Source organism: Alosa sapidissima, chromosome 7, assembly GCF_018492685.1.
Source record: "Alosa sapidissima isolate fAloSap1 chromosome 7, fAloSap1.pri, whole genome shotgun sequence".
In the NCBI taxonomy this organism is placed as follows: domain Eukaryota; kingdom Metazoa; phylum Chordata; class Actinopteri; order Clupeiformes; family Clupeidae; genus Alosa; species Alosa sapidissima.
In genome coordinates, this window is record NC_055963.1 from 10,288,935 (window position 1) to 10,314,437 (window position 25,503).

The 25,503-nt window shown below is 43.5% G+C and overlaps 1 protein-coding gene across 1 annotated transcript in view; it reads left to right on the plus strand.

Moving 5' to 3' along the window:
- Window positions 1-24,629, plus strand: part of LOC121714300 (collagen alpha-1(XIV) chain) — a 49,185-nt gene extending 24,556 nt beyond the window's left edge. Inside the window, 30 exon segments of the mRNA XM_042099596.1 lie at window positions 278-432; window positions 937-1,066; window positions 2,502-2,641; window positions 3,378-3,504; window positions 3,916-4,055; window positions 5,942-6,074; window positions 12,138-12,283; window positions 12,419-12,548; window positions 13,031-13,147; window positions 14,408-14,554; window positions 14,659-14,715; window positions 15,042-15,080; window positions 15,372-15,510; window positions 17,024-17,166; window positions 17,553-17,662; window positions 17,758-17,916; window positions 18,525-18,602; window positions 18,689-18,775; window positions 19,016-19,069; window positions 19,345-19,440; window positions 20,634-20,687; window positions 20,846-20,899; window positions 21,337-21,390; window positions 21,487-21,558; window positions 21,737-21,772; window positions 21,992-22,058; window positions 22,219-22,407; window positions 23,221-23,298; window positions 23,621-23,785; window positions 24,279-24,629. Coding sequence (XP_041955530.1) covers window positions 278-432; window positions 937-1,066; window positions 2,502-2,641; window positions 3,378-3,504; window positions 3,916-4,055; window positions 5,942-6,074; window positions 12,138-12,283; window positions 12,419-12,548; window positions 13,031-13,147; window positions 14,408-14,554; window positions 14,659-14,715; window positions 15,042-15,080; window positions 15,372-15,510; window positions 17,024-17,166; window positions 17,553-17,662; window positions 17,758-17,916; window positions 18,525-18,602; window positions 18,689-18,775; window positions 19,016-19,069; window positions 19,345-19,440; window positions 20,634-20,687; window positions 20,846-20,899; window positions 21,337-21,390; window positions 21,487-21,558; window positions 21,737-21,772; window positions 21,992-22,058; window positions 22,219-22,407; window positions 23,221-23,298; window positions 23,621-23,785; window positions 24,279-24,307 — 3,125 coding nt within the window. The 3' untranslated portion in view covers window positions 24,308-24,629.
- The last annotated feature ends 874 nt before the right edge of the window (window positions 24,630-25,503 follow it).

The window sequence follows — 25,503 nt, forward strand, 5'->3', positions numbered from 1 at the left end:
CAAATCCATTGTGCCCTTCTCTCTCTCCCTCTCTATCTCTCTCTATCTCCCTCTCTCTCTTCCTCTCTGCCCTTTCTTCCTTTCATCTCATCTACTCTCCTCCCCTCACACTTTTTCTCTCCTTTCCTTTCCTCTCTCTTCTCCTCTCCTCTCTTGTCTTCTCATTCCTCCCTCATTCTTCTTTCTTCTCCTCTATCCACCCCCTCTCCTCCCTCCACCTCCTTCTTCCACCACCCTCTCTCTCTCTCCTCTCTCTCTCTCTCCTCTCTCTCTGCAGTGCCATTGGCCATGCCGGAGGGGATGGAGGTGACCCCTTCCTCCCCCACCAGTCTGAGGGTCCACTGGGGCACTGCGGTCGGGGCCACCCAGTACATGGCACTCTACTTCGCCCTCGCTGATGGAACTGACGGAGAACCGGACGAGGCTAAGGAGGTGAGGCAGAGGAGCTAGAGGAGTGTCCTGTTATCATGCCGAGTGCCTCTTCATTTTCAAATACATACATGGACCACACTGAGGGAAATGACTGAAAAGCCTGTGGGTTTTGGGGTAGAATGTGTGGGGCAGATTGTTGTCTGTCTGTTTTTGCATGGCCTGTTTTGGGGAAAATGTATTATTTACAGTATACTGTGTGTTTGTGTGTGTGTGTGTGTGTGTGTGTGTGTGTGTGTGTGTGTGTGTGTGTGTGTGTGTGTGTCTATCTGTCTGTCTGTCTGTCTGTTTCCCTTCTGTTATATTTGATTAAATGTCTAATTGAAGGTTAACACATAAGCTCGTCTGTGTAATACTTATGGCTGTTTTGACTATAATGGTCTGACTAAAGGTGGGTGGATAAGTAGCTCTTCCTCAGGTGGAGGGTGTCAATATGTTGCTCTAATAAGCTGTCAGGATATGACAAGTAATACTGACAGCTTTCCCCATCTGGTCCCTCCTCCTCAGGTGAAGTTTGGAGCAGAGCAGACAGATGTGGAGCTGGAGGATCTAATGCCAGCCACTGACTACTCTGTCACCCTCTACGCTCTCTATGACGACGAGCCCAGTGACCCTGTCACTGCCACGGCAACCACCTGTAAATAACTCAGCCGCCAACTCCTACACACACACTAACACAAATAACACAGTCAATCAGAACAATCAGAGAGCACTGCAGTTAGTGCATTTCTCAAAACAATTAGTGCAAACTGCAAAACCTAGTGGATAACCTGCAAAAGCACGTCACTTGCTCAAAATGGATAGTCCATTCCTCAAAAGCAAGTATTTATGTCAATGAAACTGCCAGTGTCATCAAAATGAGAAGTCTTGACACCATCGTTCATGAACAAGATAGTCAAATGGCTTTGTCATGTTTTCATTATGACAGTTTATGCTCTCAGTGTTTTCCCATGCAAAAAAGGTCAGAACTCGGTGACACTACCTGAACATGCTCAAGACAGCACTATACAGTACTTGTACAGCCATTTGAACTACAGTAAAGTTACAAATTGCTGTAGTTAGGGGAGTAAGTGAGTACAAGACACTGAATATGTACGTTTCACAGTTTTACTGTATATGCTCTTTGCAGTTCTACAGCATTGTGACAGAATTTGATAACTAGTTCACCAATTTTGTATGTAATGACTCAAGCAATGAAATGAAGACTATTAGTTTTATTGGGAACGACTATTCAGCATCCATAAGTATAGTTCATTTTGACTGACATGACAAAGCAACTGATACATGTTCAAAAGCATTTGCAATTTGTTCAGAGGAAGGAGAAATTGCTACTATGATGTGCACAAATGCCTAAATGTTGTGGAGGTTGAACTCATTTTTATTCTGATCTGAGAAAAAAACCAAAGCGACTGAGAAAAATTGTAAGATTTGCCAGTGGAGTAAGTAAATGTACCTTAAATTGTCTTAAATCTTCAATCTCATCTTAAATTAAGATCACTTACTTTAGATTACTTTCTCCACTGGCAGATAGACAATAGCCGTTGTTGCTATTTTCGGGATTCTGATTGGCTAACATGGGCTTAAACTTCTCGTTACACTGCCACCTACAGGTTCGGCATGCTCTTGACAACATATACACGGGTTAGTGTAAACGAAAACTTTTCTGAAAACTGGTGTGCACGATGTTATTTTTGAAAACGAGGAGGGTGAAATGTCCGTCTATGAAAATAGCCGGCCGCGTGTAAATGTAGCCTTTGTTTTGCACTTGAAGGGTTCAGATGCAAAAGCCTCTAAATGCCACCTATGTCAAAAATGAGATAAAGATGGTGAGGGGATGCTCTTCACACATAGTATACGCTAATCAAATAATTTAACTTCTAAACCCACTAAATACCACTATCTTCCTGGTCTGAAATATCGATTTATAGGCAAAAACCTATAGGAGCCTGAATTTAAATGCCCATTTAAAAGAAAAGTGGTCAGACGGATTTAGAGGGTTTTGCATCTGAACTCTTCACTTATTCTCTCACTTTGCATTCATTCCCCCCCCCCATCCTCTCTTCTCTCCACAGTCCCTCTCCCTCCTCCCCTTAGTGTCCAAATCACCGTGGTCAGCCACAGCTCGCTGCGGGTCAGCTGGGTGCCCGGTGCGGTGGACGTGCCCGGGCACCGCATTGTCTGCAGAACCAACATTGGCACTGATACCCGTCAGGTAAGCGCTGAGCAGAGCTGTAAAGGCAGGCGACCAGGCAGTGAGGCCTCCAGTCTGACACACAGCCACACATGGTAATAGCTGTCTATGCTGTTGAGGCTTCAACATCGATATGATAGTGTGTGTGTGTGAGCAGGTGAACAGGAGAAAGAATTCAGGGCTCATAGTATCACAGTATCATCCTCGTCATGAAATACCATAAGTAGTTTCTCGAGGTCACTATTGGTACGGGGCGGGGGGCGATGGTTGCTGCAGCCAACAGCTAGAGCAGCCAGGCAGCTACAGTGGTAGTACTCGGTAACCTCGAGAAACAGAGATCTAAGTGAAAAATGGCTTGAGTTTTCCTTTAATCTGGACTCAGGCAGGCAAGCAGGCAGGAATGGAGAGGGGAAACACGCAGGAGGAAATGGTTGTCTGTGTTTGTCTCCCTCCCTCCTAGTGTGAGTTTTCACAGATCCACTGTGCTACTGTTTCTGCTGAGGTGTTGATCACTGCCAAACCTCCTTCTGACTGCTCACGGCTGTCTCTGTTATGAATTATGAATATGTACTGTAAATAGATTTAAGTGTAAATAAATCTGTGAATGTGACATGCATATCATTAGAATAAGTCTCTCTGACTGATGCATCTCTCTCTTTCTGTCTGTCTCTCTCACCCACTCTCACTCTCTGTCTCTCTCTCTCTCTCTCTCTCTTTCTCTTCCTCCCTCTCTTCTCTCTCTTTCTCTCATTATCAGGTGGAGGTGAAAGGGACCAATTCTGTGCTGTTGCAGAATCTGTCATCTCTCTCCAGGTACCTTGTGTCGGTGCAGTCACACTATGAGAAAGGACTGTCGACAGCTGTCACAGCCAACGCAACCACATGTGAGTCCTTTTTGTGCACATGGAAATTACCTACTTACACCTTCTTCGAACGCTCTCTTCCAAACTTATGGCACACTACTATTTACTATGATGAAATCTCATGGCACACTGCCATAATATTCAACTATTCGTCATAAAATGACAGGTCTACTGCTGTTAAGCTGTTAATTGCCCCCCACATAACGCTGGCAGGCGATATGTGAATCCATAGCTCAAGTTTGTCAAGTTTGTCTTCACTGCCTATGTATTGGTCACACAGCTATGTAGCACTAATATACTGCTGAACCTCCATGTTTGTTACTTGCTCGTATTGTACCTCACTTGCACGTCTCTTTGGACATAAGCCTTTGCTGAATGACTACATTTAAATGTGAATGTGAACGTAAATGTGAATGTGAATGTCTTCTCCAGTGAAAGTGCCAGCCCCCTCAAACCTCAGGGTTGCCAACTTCTCAGGAAATGACATCACAGTGAGGTGGGAGCCCGCAGCTGACGATGTCATGTCATACATGATCAAGTGGATCTCCCTCAGTGGAGGGAAGCTTCATCAGGTGAGTAGCACAGGTTGACTGCTCTAAGGGGGGCCAGTGTAGCCTTTACATTTCTTGAGACAATAATGGAATTCTTAAGGAGTATTCCACGACATTATTAGTGCATCCCTCCCTTACCTGTACTTATAGATGACTTCATCTGTTAATTAAATAGGTTACACGGTACAGTGCACGGTACTTGACAGTATCGACATACGAATGACATGACACTGTCATGAACGTATCATAAACAAGTCATAAATGTTTATGACATAACACTTCTGTTAAGTGACATTCGGTCTTTGTCATAACGGGTTAGGATTAGGGTTAGAGGTTAGGGTTAAAGTTAGGGTTCATGTGTCATGTGTTCATTACACTGTCATGTCACTCTTATGTTGATACTGTCAAGTAAAGTGTTATCATTAAATAAATATAAACAAAAATGCATTATAATACATCTCATTTCATTAGTTTACTTCATTCTGTAATACCCTGTAGTCTCTTTGCCTATAGATAAGTACCGTAGTAGTAAATGCTCCCGTTAAGAACCAAACCAGATTCTGCTCAAATCTACTAGAGGTGGCACGGTTCACAAAAGCCACGGTTCGGTTCGTGTCACGGTTTTAAGGTCACGGTTTTCGGTTCTGTACGGTTCTTGTTGTTATTTTTCCTTTTAATCTTTAACACTTCAGAAATATCATACTTCAGCATATGATGTATAGCTTAATGATCCACCATTTAGGTTACAGTATTTGTATAGTTATATCATGTAATATCAATGTTATTGCCATCTACAGGAACTTCTGTGCCTTTGTACCATACTAAGATTGACTGAAATATTACGGAATATTTTATTTCTACACATAGCTTAGCCTACCAGAGATATGCAAAATAGCTTCTAGGCTACCACATAACATTGACAAGCCTTGTAAATGTGCACTTTCTCTCCCATCTCTGCCGCATTGTAATATTTTATTTTCGAGGGCTTTTGAGATCTAGGGTTATTACCTTTCAGTAAAATTAGTTATTATTAGCCAACTACACGTCTCCCCTGCACACATGAGAGTTTGTCAGAGCCGTGCCACTGGAGGAGGGGCCACTCATAATAGCCTCCTACTCCCCTTATTTATTGCAAATATAAACTTGGTTGCGATTTCCAAACAGTTTTTGTGAGGGCTACTTTGCTAATATTTGGGAAACTGTAAGTAAGGGCCTGCGACCGCACAGCCTAAGCTGCTAAAATGCCGCGAGTGCGCAGCAAATAAACTTCAGAAACAATAAATTTCAGCTCACAATATTCAGACCGGCTCATCCCCCCGAAGGTCCCAATAAGCCTACTATAATAATACTAACATAATTACATGTTGCACAATGCTTGCACACAGTCGCAATTCTACCTACCGTTTTCTAAATCCAAAATGTTCGCACACACTAGACTTATGCGACGCTGGTGCATCCTCCAACTCTGGGCTGCGCTCCCACTTGCCATTTCTGTACGTGACGTGCAGCACTCCACACGCGAAAGGGGGAAAAAACTGTCTGGGGTCACATATAGGCATGAGGCTACATTACGCATGCCATGAACTGTCAAAACCGTGCTCCGAACCGAGACAAGCGAACCGAACGGTTCAGATTTTTTTTCATGAACCGTGCCACCCCTAAAATCTACACACCTATGACTACTGAAAAATGTATGTGAAAAATTATCATTAATAAAATGTTATTTTAAAGTATTAACATTTTTTGAACGAAAGGGCGAAAATTGGTACTTTTACGATAGTCTCTTTGCCTATCTGCACTGCCCAAAGCACACTGTAATGTACGAGCATGTGATGCCCTGTGGTCAGTGTACCACCTCTCTGTGTGATGCTGTGTTTGTTTGGGTGCTCCCTGTGCCTGGGCTGCAGCTGTCAGTGGATGGGCAGAGTGAGGGAGCCATCTTGGAGGATGTGGAGGACAACAAGGAGTACCAGATCTCACTGTCTGCCCTCTACGCTGACGGGGAGCAAAGCGAGGCAGTGGCCACTAGATACAGCACCTGTGAGTGTGTACACACGTACAGTACATAATGTACCCAGACTTACAGACAGACACACACACACACACACACACACACACACACACACACACACACACACACGTACAGTACATAATGTACCCAGACTTACAGACAGACACACACACACACACACACACACACACACACACACACACACACACACACACACACGTACAGTACATAATGTACCCAGACTTACAGACAGACACACACACACACACACACACACACACACACACACACACACACACACACACACACACACACGTACAGTACATAATGTACCCAGACTTACAGACAGACACACACACACACACACACACACACACACACACACACACACACGTACAGTACATAATGTACCCAGACTTACAGACAGACACACACACACACACACACACACACACGTACAGTACATAATGTACCCAGACTTACAGACAGACACACACACACACACACACACACACACACACACACACACACACACGTACAGTACATATATGTACCCAGACTTACAGACAGACACACACACACACACACACACACACACACACACACACGTACAGTACATATATGTACCCAGACTTACAGACAGACAGACACACACACACACACACACACACACACACACACACACACACACACACCACACAGACACACACACAGACACACAGACACACACACACACATACATTCACACACACACACACAGACACACACACATACATTCACACACACACACACACACACACACACAGACACACACACATACATTCACACACACACACACACACACACAGACACACACAGACACACACACATACATTCACACACACACACACACACACACACACACACACACAGACACACACACATACATTCACACACACACACACACACACACACACATACACACACACACACACACACACAGACACACACACATACATTCACACACACACACACACACACACACACACACACACACACACACACACACAGACACACACACATACATTCACACACACACACACACACACACACACACACACACACAGACACACACACAGACATTCACACACACACACACACACACACACACACACACACACACACACACACAGACACACACACACACACACACACAGACACACACACAGACACACACACATACATTCACACACACACACACACACACACACACACACACACACACACACACAGACACACACACAGACATTCACACAAACACACACACACACACACACACACACACACACACACACACACACACTCACACTCACACTCACACTTACAGTACACTCACACTCACACTCACACACATACATCTACATACTGTATGCATCATGACATCAGGGTTCATATCAGGGTCCCCGCGGATCCTTAAATAGTCTTAAAAAGTCTTAAATACAACTTTCAGTTTTTAAGGCCTAAAAAAGTCTTACATTTTCTGGAATGTCTTGAATTTTCAAAAGGGAGGTATTACATTTTTGTATGGGACCATGAGAGAGTGAAATGTCTCCATCTGGTTTAGTGTATTTTTAGAGGTGGATAAACTGAGTTTACTTGCGTTTAGCCTCCAACACATCCCTGAACCTAAGGGATTGTCACTTTCATTAAAGTGTGCATTACGCCTTTGGTCGGCAAGCTTAGGCTTGAGGATGCTCTGGTGCTGAAGATGCTTTGGTGTTGAATGTTTTGCCCCTGAAGTGAGAAAAAAAAACTCAATTGGCTTATTGGTTGATATGGGGGTGTGTTATTGTGACAACAATAAGCAGAGAATGGCATTGACCATTTTCTTTATCTCCTGTTTCTATGTCAGTTTTCCAGTCCAGGCCTGTCAGGAGAAATCAGATTTCACCTGCTCAATGTGAGGCCAGTACACATGTCTTTGGCAAGTAGTCTAGGCTACTACAGACACAGGTGAAGAACAGTCAGCCTCAGCCAGTAGCACAACCAAATATGTACAGCCAGCTTCAAAAGAAGCAGCCCAGGCCCTAAAATTGAGCATTTATAGCTGTAAAGGTGATTCACACACAATAATTTTTCTTTCCCCAAAATACTATATTTGGTAACTTCTGTAGACATCCAAAATGGGGTGAGTGTTTAGTTAGTGAAAAAAAAAAACTATTGCAAAAAACATTTTTTTAAGTTGTCATATTTATCTTTTTCGCCATGGTATAGTCTTAATTTTTCCATTTAAATGTCTTGAAAAGGTCTTAAAAGTCTTTAAATTTGCACTTGAAAAATGTACCCTGTCATATGATGATACAGTAGATACAGTATATATTTGCATGCATACATTTATATACTTAATTTGGATTGGAATAGCACACACACACACACAGGAACTTGCCTAAACACACTCAAATGCACATCACTCCTCACTTACACACACATAAGCACAAGCACCTACAGTACTTGTATAGTATATAGTATAGTATATAAATATACTGTATATAAGTATATAATATAGTACTGTACTCCCTGATTAAATGTACTGTAAACACACACACCTGAACATGTACAATATTACTATGTACAGTAATACACACCTCCACCACCATTGCACCATTTTACAGCCTACATCGTCATGCCCTGTCCTAGTGTCCTGTGCTGCATGCCCTGTCCTAGTGTCCGGCCATTTTACAGCCTACATCGTCATGCCCTGTCCTAGTGTCCTGTGCTGCATGCCCTGTCCTAGTGTCCTGTGCTGCATGCCCTGTCCTAGTGTCCGGCCATTTTACAGCCTACATCGTCATGCCCTGTCCTAGTGTCCTGTGCTGCATGCCCTGTCCTAGTGTCCGGTCATTTTACAGCCTACATCTTCATGCCCTGGTTCTGTCCTAGTGTCCGGTGCTGGTCCCAGCAGCGTGTCCGTGTCTGAGGAGACTGCAGTAGGCATGCTGGTCAGCTGGGTGCCCCCCAATGCCCACGTGCAGCAGTACCGCGTGTCCTACACCCCCCCCCCCCACACACACACACACACACACACACACACACACACACTCACACTCATACTCACACACATACACATACATCTACATATGCATCATGACATCAGGGTTCATATCAGGGTCCCCGCGGATCCTTAAAAAGTCTTAAAAATCTTAAATACAACTTTCAGTTTTTAAGGCCTAAAAAAGTCTTACATTTTCTGGAATGTCTTGAATTTTCAAAAGGGAGGTATTACATTTTTGTATGGGACCATGAGAGAGTGAAATGTCTCCATCTGGTTTAGTGTATTTTTAGAGGTGGACAAACTGAGTTTACTTGCGTTTAGCCTCCAACACATCCCTGAACCTAAGGGATTGTCACTTTCATTAAAGTGTGCATTACGCCTTTGGTCGGCAAGCTTAGGCTTGAGGATGCTCTGGTGCTGAAGATGCTTTGGTGTTGAATGTTTTGCCCCTGAAGTGAGAAAAAACTCAATTGGCTTATTGGTTGATATGGGGGTGTGTTATTGTGACAACAATAAGCAGAGAATGGCATTGACCATTTTCTTTATCTCCTGTTTCTATGTCAGTTTTCCAGTCCAGGCCTGTCAGGAGAAATCAGATTTCACCTGCTCAATGTGAGGCCAGTACACATGTCTTTGGCAAGTAGTCTAGGCTACTACAGACACAGGTGAAGAACAGTCAGCCTCAGCCAGTAGCACAACCAAATATGTACAGCCAGCTTCAAAAGAAGCAGCCCAGACCCTAAAATTGGGCATTTATAGCTGTAAAGGTGATTCACACACAATAATTTTTCTTTCCCCAAAATACTATATTTGGTAACTTCTGTAGACATCCAAAATGGGGTGAGTGTTTAGTTAGTGAAAAAAAAACTATTGCAAAAAACAGTTTTTTAAGTTGTCATATTTATCTTTTTCGCCATGGTATAGTCTTAATTTTTCCATTTAAATGTCTTGAAAAGGTCTTAAAAGTCTTTAAATTTGCACTTGAAAAATGTACCCTGTCATATGATGATACAGTAGATACAGTATATATTTGCATGCATACATTTATATACTTAATTTGGATTGGAATAGCACACACACACACACAGGAACTTGCCTAAACACACTCAAATGCACATCACTCCTCACTTACACACACATAAGCACAAGCACCAACAGTACTTGTATAGTATATAGTATATAGTATAGTATATAAATATACTGTATATGAGTATATAATATAGTACTGTACTCCCTGATTAAATGTAGTGTAAACACACACACCTGAACATGTACAATATTACTATGTACAGTAATACACACCTCCACCACCATTGCACCATTTTACAGCCTACATCGTCATGCCCTGTCCTAGTGTCCTGTGCTGCATGCCCTGTCCTAGTGTCCTGTGCTGCATGCCCTGTCCTAGTGTCCGGTCATTTTACAGCCTACATCTTCATGCCCTGGTTCTGTCCTAGTGTCCGGTGCTGGTCCCAGCAGCGTGTCCGTGTCGGAGGAGACTGCAGTAGGCATGCTGGTCAGCTGGGTGCCCCCCAATGCCCACGTGCAGCAGTACCGCGTGTCCTACACCCCCCCCCCCCCCCCCCACACACACACACACACACACACACACACACTCACACTCACACTCACACTCACACTCACACACATACATCTACATATGCATCATGACATCAGGGTTCATATCAGGGTCCCCGCGGATCCTTAAAAAGTCTTAAAAAGTCTTAAATACAACTTTCAGTTTTTAAGGCCTAAAAAAGTCTTACATTTTCTGGAATGTCTTGAATTTTCAAAAGGGAGGTATTACATTTTTGTATGGGACCATGAGAGAGTGAAATGTCTCCATCTGGTTTAGTGTATTTTTAGAGGTGGATAAACTGAGTTTACTTGCGTTTAGCCTCCAACACATCCCTGAACCTAAGGGATTGTCACTTTTATTAAAGTGTGCATTACGCCTTTGGTCGGCAAGCTTAGGCTTGAGGATGCTCTGGTGCTGAAGATGCTTTGGTGTTGAATGTTTTGCCCCTGAAGTGAGAAAAAACTCAATTGGCTTATTGGTTGATATGGGAGTGTGTTATTGTGACAACAATAAGCAGAGAATGGCATTGACCATTTTCTTTATCTCCTGTTTCTATGTCAGTTTTCCAGTCCAGGCCTGTCAGGAGAAATCAGATTTCACCTGCTCAATGTGAGGCCAGTACACATGTCTTTGGCAAGTAGTCTAGGCTACTACAGACACAGGTGAAGAACAGTCAGCCTCAGCCAGTAGCACAACCAAATATGTACAGCCAGCTTCAAAAGAAGCAGCCCAGGCCCTAAAATTGAGCATTTATAGCTGTAAAGGTGATTCACACACAATAATTTTTCTTTCCCCAAAATACTATATTTGGTAACTTCTGTAGACATCCAAAATGGGGTGAGTGTTTAGTTAGTGAAAAAAAAAACTATTGCAAAAAACATTTTTTTAAGTTGTCATATTTATCTTTTTCGCCATGGTATAGTCTTAATTTTTCCATTTAAATGTCTTGAAAAGGTCTTAAAAGTCTTTAAATTTGCACTTGAAAAATGTACCCTGTCATATGATGATACAGTAGATACAGTATATATTTGCATGCATACATTTATATACTTAATTTGGATTGGAATAGCACACACACACACACAGGAACTTGCCTAAACACACTCAAATGCACATCACTCCTCACTTACACACACATAAGCACAAGCACCTACAGTACTTGTATAGTATATAGTATATAGTATAGTATATAAATATACTGTATATAAGTATATAATATAGTACTGTACTCCCTGATTAAATGTAGTGTAAACACACACACCTGAACATGTACAATATTACTATGTACAGTAATACACATCTCCACCACCATTGCACCATTTTACAGCCTACATCGTCATGCCCTGTCCTAGTGTCCTGTGCTGCATGCCCTGTTCTAGTGTCCTGTGCTGCATGCCCTGTCCTAGTGTCCTGTGCTGCATGCCCTGTCCTAGTGTCCGTCCATTTTACAGCCTACATCTTCATGCCCTGGTTCTGTCCTAGTGTCCGGTGCTGGTCCCAGCAGCGTGTCCGTGTCAGAGGAGACTGCAGTAGGCATGCTGGTCAGCTGGGTGCCCCCCAATGCCCACGTGCAGCAGTACCGCGTGTCCTACACCCCCCTCTCAGGAGACAACCCACGGGAGAACACTGTGAGTGTGTATGTGTGTGAGTGTGTGTGTGTGTGTGAGAACACACAGTGTTTTAACTGTCCCTTTTTACGTGCGTGTTTGTGTGCGTGCATGTGCATGTGTGTGTGTGTGCGTGCGTGTGTGTGTGTATTCCAGGTGTCTGTACCTGGTACTGAGAGCCGTTTGCTGCTGCAGTCTCTGGTGCCTGACACGCGTTACAGCATCCTGGTCACTGCTGAGTACCGCAGTCGAGAGGGGGGCAGTGCTTCCGCACAGGGAAAGACTGGTGAGGCTCTCTCCCACGTTATATCATTCAATAAACAGGTTCAATAGACATGTGTAGAAACATTTTCTCATTTGGAATGTAATGACACATAGAATTGGTCCTCCTTGCAAGGCTCTAGTCATCTTACTTCTTGTTCCCTCTCTCTCTTACTGCATTCCTCCTGCCTCTCCCATGTCTTGTCTTCATCTTCCTTTCTCTCTTTTTTTCTCTCCCTCCATTTACCTGTTTACCCTCTCTCTGTCCCCCTCGCCCTCTCTCTCTCTCTGCCCCCACCCCACCACCTGACTATCTCTCACCCCCCTCCTCCCTCCCTCTCTCTGTCTCCCTCTCTCTCTCTCTCTCTCTGCCCCCACCCCACCACCCGACTATCTCCCTGCCCCCTCCTCCCTCCCTCTCTCTGCTTCCCCTCCCTCTCTCTCTCTATCTTCCCCCCCCCCCCCCCCGACACCCCTTCCTCTTTCTCTTTCTCTGTCTCTCTCTAGCCAGTCTGCGTGTGAGCAGTGTGAGTGTGGCGCGCTCCGACCACTCCAGCATGTGTGTGTCATGGAGACCGGTGGCCGCAGTCAGCAGTTACCGCGTCCTCATCCAAGCCCTCAGGGGTGAGGCACACACACACACACACACACACACACACACACACACACACACACACACACACACAGCCCTGCTTCAAATGAGAGGCGATAGTGTCTGTGGTAACACAAGCCTCTCTTACACCTCAAAGAAACCTTTGACTCATACATCTTAGATTTCAGTTTTAGTGATACCATCAGCAGGTAGAGTAATCCCATCTATCCACATCAACCACCCACCCCCAACCCCACTCCATATTGGCTGTGTGACAGCAGTCCAGTTCAGAGTTTAGGATGTTTTTTTTCTGCTTATGAAATCCTTATGAAAACGACTTTATATTATTACCTTGGATTAGTGTAATACTTGAGTCCGGTCTCGAGATTTTTTGCTTACTCGGTCTCGTCTAGGAATTGAAAACAAAAATACTCCGTCTTGACTTGGTCTCGGCCTACATTGGAAGGAGGCAGACTCATAATTTTAGAGCGAGACCACAAGATCCCCCCCTTTTTGTTTTTTTAGACTGTGTATATTTTAAGGTATATTCTAAAATATCCACCATTACAAATATTCTTATTTTAATGCAAATTTTAATATTGACTGGCTTTAGAATATATCCCATGGTGCTATGCTGTGCAGCGCAAATGTTTTGAAAGATACAATCTGGAGAGGGTTGAAGTAGCCTGACCTAGGGTTTTTGCCTAATCTGTCATTCCAATGCATGCCTCTGGTTGTGTCTGGTTAAATGTCACACTTTGAATATGAAATCCAGGTATATTGCTGTTAATAGTGTCAAAATTAAACACCTTAAACGTCTTAAGGTATTGTTCAGAAAAGAAGTTTGGTAGACAAGTGTGTGCTTGACTACTCTTATAGCCAACAATCCCCTCTTTGGGAATTTAACCGTTTAATATGATACTTGGGTGATGTTAAATGTAAGTAAATCATCAAAGTCTTTTTTTGGATCTCGATGTGGTGTTGACTCCTTGAATTGGTCTTGCCTCCTCAAAGACTCGGTCTTGACTCAGTCTCTGCTGGATTTAAAAATCAACCGTCTCGGTCTCGACTCGGTTTTGACCCTTTAAAGACTCAGTCTCGACATATGCGGTCTCGTCCCCATCACTACCTTGGAGCTATGGATTTGATAGAAAAACAGCTACCGGTAATCATAGTTTACATTCTCTATAGTCCTCAACATACCCTTGTTCTGTTTTCTTTCTTGTGTGTGTGTGTGTGTGTGTGTGTGTGTGTGTGTGTGTGTGTGTGTGTGTGTTATTGTGTGAACATAGATAAGCAGATGAAGCAGGAGGTGTTGGACGCTTCCACCAACAATCACTGTTTCTCTGAGCTGCAGCCCGAAACAGTGTATCGCATCAGCGTGTACTCCCGTCTAGAGACAGTAGAGGGTGCTGCTGTTTCTATCCTGCATGCCACAGGTTATACAGCTTTCACATCATTCAGTTTCCTTTCTGGGTATATCATATGCACCTTTTACAAGTTACTATCAGCCAATAAGAGCTCAAGTTTTATATCTTGACAGCTGCAGCCCCAATCAGGATCCCTATACCTCCAAGAATATTTTCTTCACATAATGAAGGTGAGGGCTGTCATAAAGCCATACATTCTCAGAAATTAATCATATGCTTTTCTTTGATGTATGCTGCTTGAAATTGTAAGAATCTGGCATGTCGTGGTATGTATTTAAGATAGCAATTTCTGTGTATTTATTAAAATTTGTCTGAAAAAGAGCAGTATGCTCGAAACGTCTCGCACATTAAATTATTAATGGGAGTTATTTTTCTACCTGTATTTTTGCAACTGACACTTATTTGAACTCTGCATCCTATATATGTTTGGGGACATGCGTGTCCTTCCTCCACTTTTTCACTTGATAAGCTGGAGTATAACTTATGTTCCCCACAGTGTGTCCTGAGTTGACAATAAGAAACAGCATAGTAAAAGGTATGGATGAGCTGTACAATGTTCTTTTTTACACAACATATTTTTTGTTGCGCAACAGTCAACACATCACAGATTTGTTTTTAATATGTGTGTGTGTGTGTGTGTATGTTTCATGTGTGCATGGATGTGTGCATGTATTTGTGTGCATGTGCATATGTTTAAATGGATGTGTGTGTGTATGTGCGTGTGCGTGTGTGTATGTGTATATATATGTGTATTTGTGTGTGCATGTATGTGCGTGTGTGTGTGTGTGTGTATGTGTGTGTGTGTGTGTGTGTTTGTGCACTGTAGGATATGACATGATGGAGGCGTTTGGCTTGACTAAGACGGCTCACTCTTCAGTGGAGGGGGTGGCAGCTGAACCCTTTATCTTCACCACGCTGCCCAGCTACACACTCTACAGGGACGTCCAGCTGACCCAGAACACAGGGTGAGGCGCACAGACACACACACAGACACACACACACACACACACACACACACACACACACACACACACACACACACTTGTTTACATTTGGTAGGCAAGACCCAATCTTGGCCATTTCACAACTCTAATGCCAGATATGAACACACTTAATCCGCACGTAAGTTCCGATACCTCTGACCACATTATGTGTCTGCATAGAGTCTAATGTGAAGAGACATGCGTCCTGAGCCAAGTTTGAAGTTGCCTGTTAAATTGATATCTCTTGCATAACATACCCCAATGAGCCATTTATTAGGCTAAAGACACGCTTAAAACCTGTCTTTCTTAATGTAAGATTGATATGCATAATAAGGAAACAGTCAGACACGATATAGCTGTACAGTGTGTCAGCTATTAATTGAATCCCATCTTGCAGATTGCATTCAACTTGTCTACACACAAGCAAACGTGAGCCGATACAAAGAATTCTAGTTAAACAGGAGCTACTGAGTAGGACCTATCGCTCAGTGCTCTGGGTATTTGCCTTTCAGGTTCATCCCTAACAAATAGGTGTTTACAGTGCACACATAGCCTAGCCTGCTGTTTACTCAACGCCATGAAGGAAATCCCTGCAGTTGTGATCACATCTCCGTGTGTCTTGTCACTGTTTCATCTACATGCAGTGCACACATGCCTTGTGTTCTAGTCTGTGTCATGAAGGAAATACTTTTACGCTGTGCTTACAGCTCTCTGTGTGTTCCTGTGTCTGTGCAGTGAAGGAAACAGCTTCACCCTTTACTCACCAGGGTCCCCGCGGATCCTTAAAAAGTCTTAAAAAGTCTTAAATACAACTTTCGTTTTTAAGGCGTAAAAAAGTTTTAAATTTCCTGGAATGTCTTGAATTTTCGAAAGGGAGGTATTACATTTGGTGTGAAAATGGTAAGACAAAATATGCCTGTCGTTTTCGTGTAGCCAAGGCCTGAGAGATACACAGGTAGCCTACGCGAGTGGTAGAGTGAGTGGGAGAAAGAGTTGGTAAGCCAGTTAGCGATAGGGTGGCCATACGTCCGGATTTAGGCCGGACAGTCCGGATTTTAAAAGCCCTGTTCGGCGTCCAGTGCAGCCTCAATCCAGACGCTCATTTGTCCTCCTTTTTGGAGTTGCGCTGGGCTTCTAGAATCTTTGCTCGGACGCAGGTTGAGATGCTGCTGAGTGGCTCACATTGAACGTGTGAAATCTGATTTCTCCTGACAGGCCTGAAGTTGAAAAGTCATAGACATAGCAACAGGAGATAAAGAAAATGGTCAATGCTATTCTCTGCTTATTATTGTCACAATCCCATATCAACCAATAAGCCCCAAAAAACTATATTTGGTAACTTCTGTAGACTTCTGTATTTTTCTTTTTTTACCATGGTATAGTCTTAATTTTTCCATTTGGATGTCTTGAAAAGGTCTTAAAAGTCTTTAAATGTGCACTTGAAAAATGTGCAGCTAAAAATATGCGACTCACTCGCTGTGCGCTTCTGTCCCAGGTTCATCCACCCAGCGGGCATAGCAGTGGAGCACACCATCAGCATGGTGTTCCGGCTGCTCCAGGACACCCCCAGGGAGCCCTTCGCCCTGTGGCAGCTCACCGACAACGACTTCCAGCCCAAAATGGGGGTCGTGCTGGACCGTGAGTCAGGGGGGAATGGGTTCAGGGTTTACTTCCCACGTGTATAAAGATAGAGGCCAGCCTATAGGTAGATTGGTGGACGGGCGGATGGATGGATTTATAGGAGAATGGATGGATGGAGGGATGGATGGATGGATAGGAGGATGGATGGATGGAGGGATGGAGGAACGGGTGAATCAGTGGATGAATTGATAAAAAGAAATGAATTGAGAATGGACAGAAAGATTGATGAAAGGACATTTCAGATGCGGGACAATAGTCACACATTACAATACAATCATAAAGGACCATTAGGTATCCTGGCTAACACAATCAGTTATACATATTTTGTGTCATTTCATCTCTTCCTGACTGATTAAATTGCTGTCATTTCTGTGTGTTCTTAGCTGAAAATAAGGTCCTGCTGTACTTTAGTCTGGACTACAGAGGGGAGGTGCAGGAGCTCACCTTCGACCAGCCTCAGGTCCACAAGATCTTCTATGGCAGCTTCCACAAGGTCAGTATCCACTCCTGCAGTCATCCAGAGGCTAGGAAGGTAGGGAAGGTGGACAGCAAACAGTAATTCCTCTCTACTGTCCTTGTGATTGGCAGCTTCACCTGTCCGTCAGCCAAGTGAGCGTATCCCTGTCTGTGGACTGTGAACATGTTGGGGAGAGGCCGGCCCGCCCACTGGGAGCACTGCCCACTGACGGTTTTGAGATGCTGGGGAAACTAGTGAAGACCCGGGGGCCTAACAGCGGCTCAGCCCCGGTATGGAACAAGTCCATAACTCTCTCTAACCTAGATCATGTACAAAGATATATGTACTGCTACACTAGTGATAGAGCCATTTTTAAGGCACCCTTAACCAACATAACATTTCCAAAACCATTTTGATAGCACATAACATCTTAACATGACAAACGGCATTTCTGGCATTGTCTGAGTGGCACTCTGTAGGTAATTGCCGACCTAGCAACTTTCTAGTTTTGGAGTTATATGTTCATACTTTGTTCCAAAAGATGCATATTTAGTTTATTTATTATTGCGCTTCTCAACCAGAGGGGGACCCCAAGAGAAAATCTTGTTAAGGGTGCCTTTAACAAAGTGATATACAGCACTGTGTAGATTTAAATCTTTTTTTCATTAGCATTTCTGCTCCTTGGGTAACTAACCCATGACTGGGCTTTAGAATTCGCTCCACCAGCTGAGCTACACTGTTGAACTGTGTGACTGTGGAACGAGCTAGTCTGAATCTTATCCCAGATTCCTGCTAGCTAAGGAAATAGAACAAATAGAACTGAATAGAAACCCAGCAACTTGCTTTATCTAATTCAGCAGCAGAGGTGATGATTATCTGTGTTCTCCTTGCCTTGTAGTTCCAGTTGCAGTCATTTGAGATTGTGTGCAACACCTCCTGGCCCTCCGAAGACACCTGCTGTGACCTGCCTGCTCAGGTACATGAAACAGACCTATTACTTTTTGCATTTTTGTGTTTGTGTATAAAAGCAAGCCATGAAAGTCATGGATTTGGCCTTTGCAGAGGGACGAGGAGAGCTGTCCTGCCCCAGCCTACGCCTGCACCTGCACCTCCAACGCCCCCGGGAGGCCCGGAGACATGGGGCCAGCGGTGAGTCGGAACACTTAAGAGTGCATAGACTGTGGTCCCCATGACAACACTCATTCAGTTAATTCAGTTCAATTCAGTTCCATTCCGTTTTATTGATATAGCGCCAGACAATGTATGAATACGTCTCAAGGTGCTTCACAGAGGCCAGCTTGAACGTGAACTATGAATGATGATGGCTCTAAATGCTCCTTTCTCTGTGTTTTCTCTGTCCGTTCTAACTTTGATTGACCTGATTGACAGGGTAAGCCTGGTCCACGCGGGGAGAAAGGGGAGAAGGGTGAGGCAGGTCAAAAGGTGAGGTGCCAAACAGATAAACACATACTGTGTGGATGAGGGTCTATATACACTGACAATAGAGTATGTTTTGTATTACACAGAGTGGAGACATGACAGTCTGAATATGTAAGACAGTTCATTGGAGATAGTCCTGAACGTGATAAGAGGATGATTCCACTAGTCTAGCATGACATACATTGATCTTGTATGGTAACAATTAAGCCTCTAATTGTCTAATTCATGGTGAAGAATTGCAGTGTATACTATAATTTCTTCATCTTGTTTCTGAACAGGGGGAGATGGGCCCTCCTGGTACAGTAGGTCCGGACGGTGTGCTGGGAGCCATAGGCGCACGTGGACCCCAAGGCATCACTGTCCAAGGGAAAATGGTAGTAGTTCCTCTACAGCATTTCTTCCTCAGATATATTTTCAAGGAAGCCCTATAGACCTTATACATGGAAAGCTCTTTAGCCAGCTCATTCATTTCCGGTGAAGACAGGTGTGTTGTAGCCGCCGCTGTTGTTAATGTAATTAGTGTCTACACGGACCCGGTTGGGTGTTGCACCTAGTGAATCAGCACATTACGACAGAGAACGATTTATGCAATGTTAAAGTTGTAGAAAGAGTTGCCCTTTTGGGCAAACAAGACATTCAGTGTCGGAGTGAACGTGTAAGGAGCAGAATATAACAGAAGAAAATGAGCTGCCCAGAGAGCCCTCTGTGCATAAGGTCTGTTGGAGATCATGTGTGGAGAGGTGTTGAAGTGGATTATTATACGGCTCTTCACAATGCAAGTAGAACGCTCCATTGACTTGAATGGGATTTCCCAAAGTTCTAGAGGTCATTCATTTCGACTAGGGGACCTCTGAAAAATTAATGACCGCTGTCAATGGCAACAGATTTTCATTCAAAAGTGAAGGCAGATGGTTGATCAGCTGTGTTCTAAAGAACGTTTGATTCTAGTTCAGCGTGTGTTGCGAACTATTTGTCAGCAAAAGCAACAACGAAACAGTAACAATGTAAAGAGACATATCGTGGAGTTTATTTTTTTGTTTTGGCAAGGAGCCGTATAATAAGCAGGATAATGTATAGAACGCCAGTCATTATTGGGAAAACAAGTCCCTTCAGGGCGAAGCAAGACCCCTTCGCTGGCGCGTCGGGGTCCGGTTCTCCCTGTCGGAACTTATTTTTCCAATAATGACCGGCGTTCTATACATTATCCTTTACGTATGGTCTTGTAGGTTCATGTAAGTTTGTGCATGTGTGGAGAGGTGTTGAAGTGGAGTATGGTCTTGTAGGTTCATGTAAGTTTGTGCATGTGTGGAGAGGTGTTGAAGTGGAGTATGGTCTTGTAGGTTCATGTAAGTTTGTGCATGTGTGGAGAGGTGTTGAAGTGGAGTATGGTCTTGTAGGTTCATGTAAGTTTGTGCATGTGTGGAGAGGTGTTGAAGTGGAGTATGGTCTTGTAGGTTCATGTAAGTTTGTGCATGTGTGGAGAGGTGTTGAAGTGGAGTATGGTCTTGTAGGTTCGTGTAAGTTTGTGCACGTGTGTTCTCATAACTGTGCCAACGTCTCTTCTAAGGGACCACCGGGTGCAAGAGGAGAGAAAGGGGAGATGGGGAAACCAGGAAATCAGGTGAGCATGGCCAATGTCACATGACCCACCTCTGTCAGTCCTCAGCCAATCAGATCTCCTACACGATGTGCTTTAGTTGTGCAAAGAAAACTCTGTTTTTGCTTTATTCATCCTGCATTCATAATTGTCTTGCATTTTCTTTACACCTTCTCTCTTAGGGATCACCAGGTTCTCCTGGCCCAAAGGGTAGTCAAGGGAACCCTGGTCCTGAGGTAAAAGCACTTTAATAAGACACTCTGATGCAGTGCATCCAGTATAAGTATATATACTCTTTTGATCCCGTGAGGGAAATTTGGTCTCTGCATTTATCCCAATCCGTGAATTAGTGAAACACACTCAGCACATAGTGAACACACAGTGAGGTGAAGCAATCCCAGCGCAGTGAGCTGCCTGCAACAACAGCGGCGCTTGGGGAGCAGTGAGGGGTTAGGTGCCTTGCTCAAGGGCACTTCAGCAATGCCTACTGGTCAGGGTTCGAACCCGCAACCCTCCGGTTACAAGTCCGAAGCGCTAACCAGTAGGCCACGGCTGCCCGCCCATCCTTCACTCTATACAGAAATAAACACAAAGTTACACAAACAAACGTAAGAGCTTTGTCTATAATATATATGATTGTATCTTGAGATAATTTTGTGTCCACAACATTCAGGGAATCAGAGGTGTCGAGGGGAACATTGGATCTCCAGGCATTACTGGACCAAGGGTAAGGACCAGACACCACGATGTCTGTAAATCAGTAAAGGTGTTGGTCATATCTGGCGACGGCTGTTGACTGTGCCTCTTTCCCCGTCTTCCCCAGGGCTTTCAGGGGATGCCAGGACACCCTGGGCCAGTGGGTGACAGAGGACCTTTGGGGCCAGTGGGACCTTCGGTGAGCACCAAAAATGAACAAAAGTCTCAAAAGTGTCAATTATTCTCTTATAATAATGTGTATGTGTAATAATGTGTATTTTTTTTTTTTTTTTTGCCGTTCTAAAGTTGAGTTTGAATATTTAACATATTGCTTTCTAATATCTGTGGTTAGTGATTTAATCCCATTTCAATTTCAGGGTCTCCCAGGAAAAAAGGGAGACAGGGGAGAAAAGGTGAGTTGTGATGTGATGGGAAAAATAATAAAAATAATAATAATAATAATAAAAAATAATGCTCCTCATTGATTTTGGTATGACCATAGCGTCTAATTCTACCAGATTGAATAGATGGACTCTAGAAAATCCTGCTTGTTTGCTATTTTAAATGGACTTGTTTCACAGTAATCACCTGAAAAGGCTGATATTTAAAGTTATTTTTTTCTAAAATTTTAGGGGGAGCCACAGTCACTCGCCATGATCTATCAACTGGTGACAGAGGCCTGTGAAAAATTAGTACACAGTATGTACAACTAAAACACCCCAGAACACACACACAAACAACCACACACACACACACACACACACACACACACACACACACACACAGCTTCTGAAATGTAATCTATTAGTATTTCTTGTTGAGGATTTGCTAGCCCATTGATGAGCATGTGTCCGTTCAGATGAGGTTCTGAAGCTGGACGCCTTCATGAATGAGATGAGTCGGAAGCCTGTCCCCATCGAGGAACCTGTGGGCCCACCAGGCGAGCCAGGCATCCCAGGGTCCAAAGGCCCGCCAGGTCTTAGGGGCGAGCAGGGACGACAGGGAACGAGAGGGAAGCCAGGAAGGTCTGGCTACCCAGGAGAACAAGGTGGGTCACTGGGACACTGTGGACAACTTCCACTTACCAGGAATCACTCCTGTTAGCAGTAAAACGTTGGTTGATGAAGTAGCTGCTTTACCGCTACTGGGAACTAAGGATGAGTGTTAAAGGAACATGCCACCCAATGTCAGTAGTAATATATGTTCTTACCTTAACTTTCACGAGTTGAGTCATACCTCTCCCATGTTGGTACGTGCACTCAAACGCTCTGGTGCGCAGCGCGAATGTGTTAGCATGTTGCGCTACACATTGTAGTTCTCCTGTTTATTCGCTTGGAAAATCGCCACGTTTCATGTTGTTTGACCGTAGACATTTTAATCAACTACTCGTGTAACTGTATTTAAGTCGGGAAAACGTGGATGTTTTTGATTACTTCTACGTCTGGCTATGTCTGAGCCCGCTAGCATAGCAACATGCTAACACATTCGCGCCGCGCACCAGAGCGTTTGAGTGCACGTACCGACACGGGAGAGGTATGACTCAACTCGTGAAAGTTAAGGTAAGAACATATATTACTACTGACATTGGGTGGCGTGTTCCTTTAAGGGCTTAAATAACCAGTCTTCTGTTAAACAGTTTAGTCACATTGAAATAGCTTTAGACATCAGTACTGTATAGTGTGTATTTACATGAAAGTACATATAAGAAGCACACTGTTTAATTATACAGTATATGCAGTAAAAAAAAATATTTTTCATATAAAGCCATGCTGCAGTGTGTCCTCCTTAGTATAGGAAAAGCAGGGGAGAGACTAGTAAATGAGATTTGGTTAATCGTCACTATGTCTGATCCATTAACCAGGACAAAGAGGCCCTCCAGGCGAGAAGGGCAACTCAGGTGCTAATACACAGGGACCACCAGGGATCAAAGGATTTTCAGGTAATGTTCAAAGTCATATTGAGATATTAATTCATCATGTAACATATTTTAGAAGTGCCCTTGGTATGCAGCAGTACCTCATTACAGACTTAAAGATTACATTTGTTTGTCCTTGTGTGTGTGTGTGTGTGTGTGTGCGTGTGTGTGTGTATGTGCGCGGTGCATTTGTGCTGGTGTGGGTGTGTGTGTGTGTGCGTTTGTTTGTGCTGGTGTGGATGTGTGTGTGTGTGTGTACGTTTGTGTTTGTGTGAGTGTGTGTACGTTTGTGTTTGTGTGGGTGTCTGTGTGTGTATGTGTGTACATGTGTTTATTTGTTTATTAGGTCCTCCTGGAGAGACCAAAGTGGGTGATCCAGGTGCCAGAGGGGAAGATGGTGAGCAAGGCTCACCTGGCATTGCAGGAGCTGTGGGACAGATCGGGGAGATGGGCCCCCCTGGTATCTGTGACAGCAGCGGTGGCTGCAATCCCTCACCGGAGATTGGAGCAGGTTGGTGGTTTTATATTTACAAGAACCCTCTCCAACACACATCCCCAACATACTTACAGTACAGCACACTGCCCCCCGCCCCCAATACACAGCACATTGTCTCATGACATATTGCACACTGCCCTCTCCCCACATACACAGCACACTATCCCATCTCCCTTGTCATCCCCCCAACACACACACCAAGACCCCTGGCAGTTGGGTTAGCCCCTTGAGCCGTGGATCTGCCCAAGGTTTCTTCCTTGGTAAGGGAGTTTTTCCTTGCCCCTGTTGCTTGCCCCCCCATCCTTGTAACCCTTATGGAAGCCCATACATACACCACAACAATTCAGCTGATTCTTCACCTAGATGACCTTAGAGTTTATCACAAGGCCACTCACAGCAAAACCTTGTTTTGTGTTATAAGAAATGTCCACATGTCCTTTTTACTTCTTTTGTTTGATGTAAACAGACAATGTTCAGTGCCAGTAAAATAATCTTTTTTTTATTTCAGAGGACCCATACTATGGATACCTACCATGAGTGGATAGGTTTGAAAACAACAACACAGGGACAGCAATATACCACCTGTTCTTACACAATGTTTGTGTACAGATACATGTACACAATGTACATGTTTGTGTACGATTGTCTACAGAGACATGGTCCTAGGACAGACAGAATGACAGGAGCTGTCAAAATAATGCACTGCTCAGACAAGACTGACAAGACATGGCTGGACATTGGTCATATCAGAACTGCTATGAAGTGTGCATAAAAAGCTGCAGACCTCCCATTCTGAGTTACAGTGGTACGATATTCAGATATGCCTTCTATGATCTACAAATCTGCACACGTTTGATGACAAAATATGCCCATAAAGCCATTACAGCTAATGTTGAAGATTTAAATGCTGATTTAAATTGTGTGTGGAAGGTGTCTCTTTATTTCAAAATGAGTAAGCAGTATGTATGTATGATGTATGGAGTAACACATGTTTTCGCACTGATTATGTTTATAATGCTCATCAGTTTGTTGTATAATATTGTTTTTTTATTTATGTGTTGTGTGTGATTTTGTCATCTCTGCTATTCTTCCATTTTTTTTTTCCAGTTCAGTTCAAATTAATTTTACTTGTGTTATTATAAAACTTAACTGTGAGACTTTTTTACTAGTGCGCATGTTAAGCATTTAGAATTTGTTTGATGCCATACTAAATAATTGTATAATTTGGTTACTTTTGGGAATATATTGTATCTTGAAAAGATTTTGCTTTTACAAGTTGTACTTTGAGTTTGTCTTTTGTATATGGACAATACAGTCACTACCTACTAAACTATTCTTAAAATTAGGCTACTATAAGATATATTTCACTATGTGTCATATTCATCCGACATCCAAATACCCGTGTGTGTGCGTGTGTGTGAGTGTGTGTGTGTGTGTGTGTGTAATGGGGGGGGGGGGGGGGGGCTGGGTGTCTATCTGCCTGCCTGTGCATTGATGTATGTGTGTATGTGAAAGAGACAGCGAACACTGACTGAAAAACACTAGTACATTTGATATGGTATTGCCTTAATAAAAAGCTTTTGTACAAAATGTGTATTCATTTTTCTATGAAGAATGTGACATTGCATTTGGTCACTGATGGGGAAAAACTGATTTTTACCAAAATTTTACTTGACACCCAATCACAACAAACTGAAACTTACCTACCAAATATCTTCTGCAAAAGTCTGCAA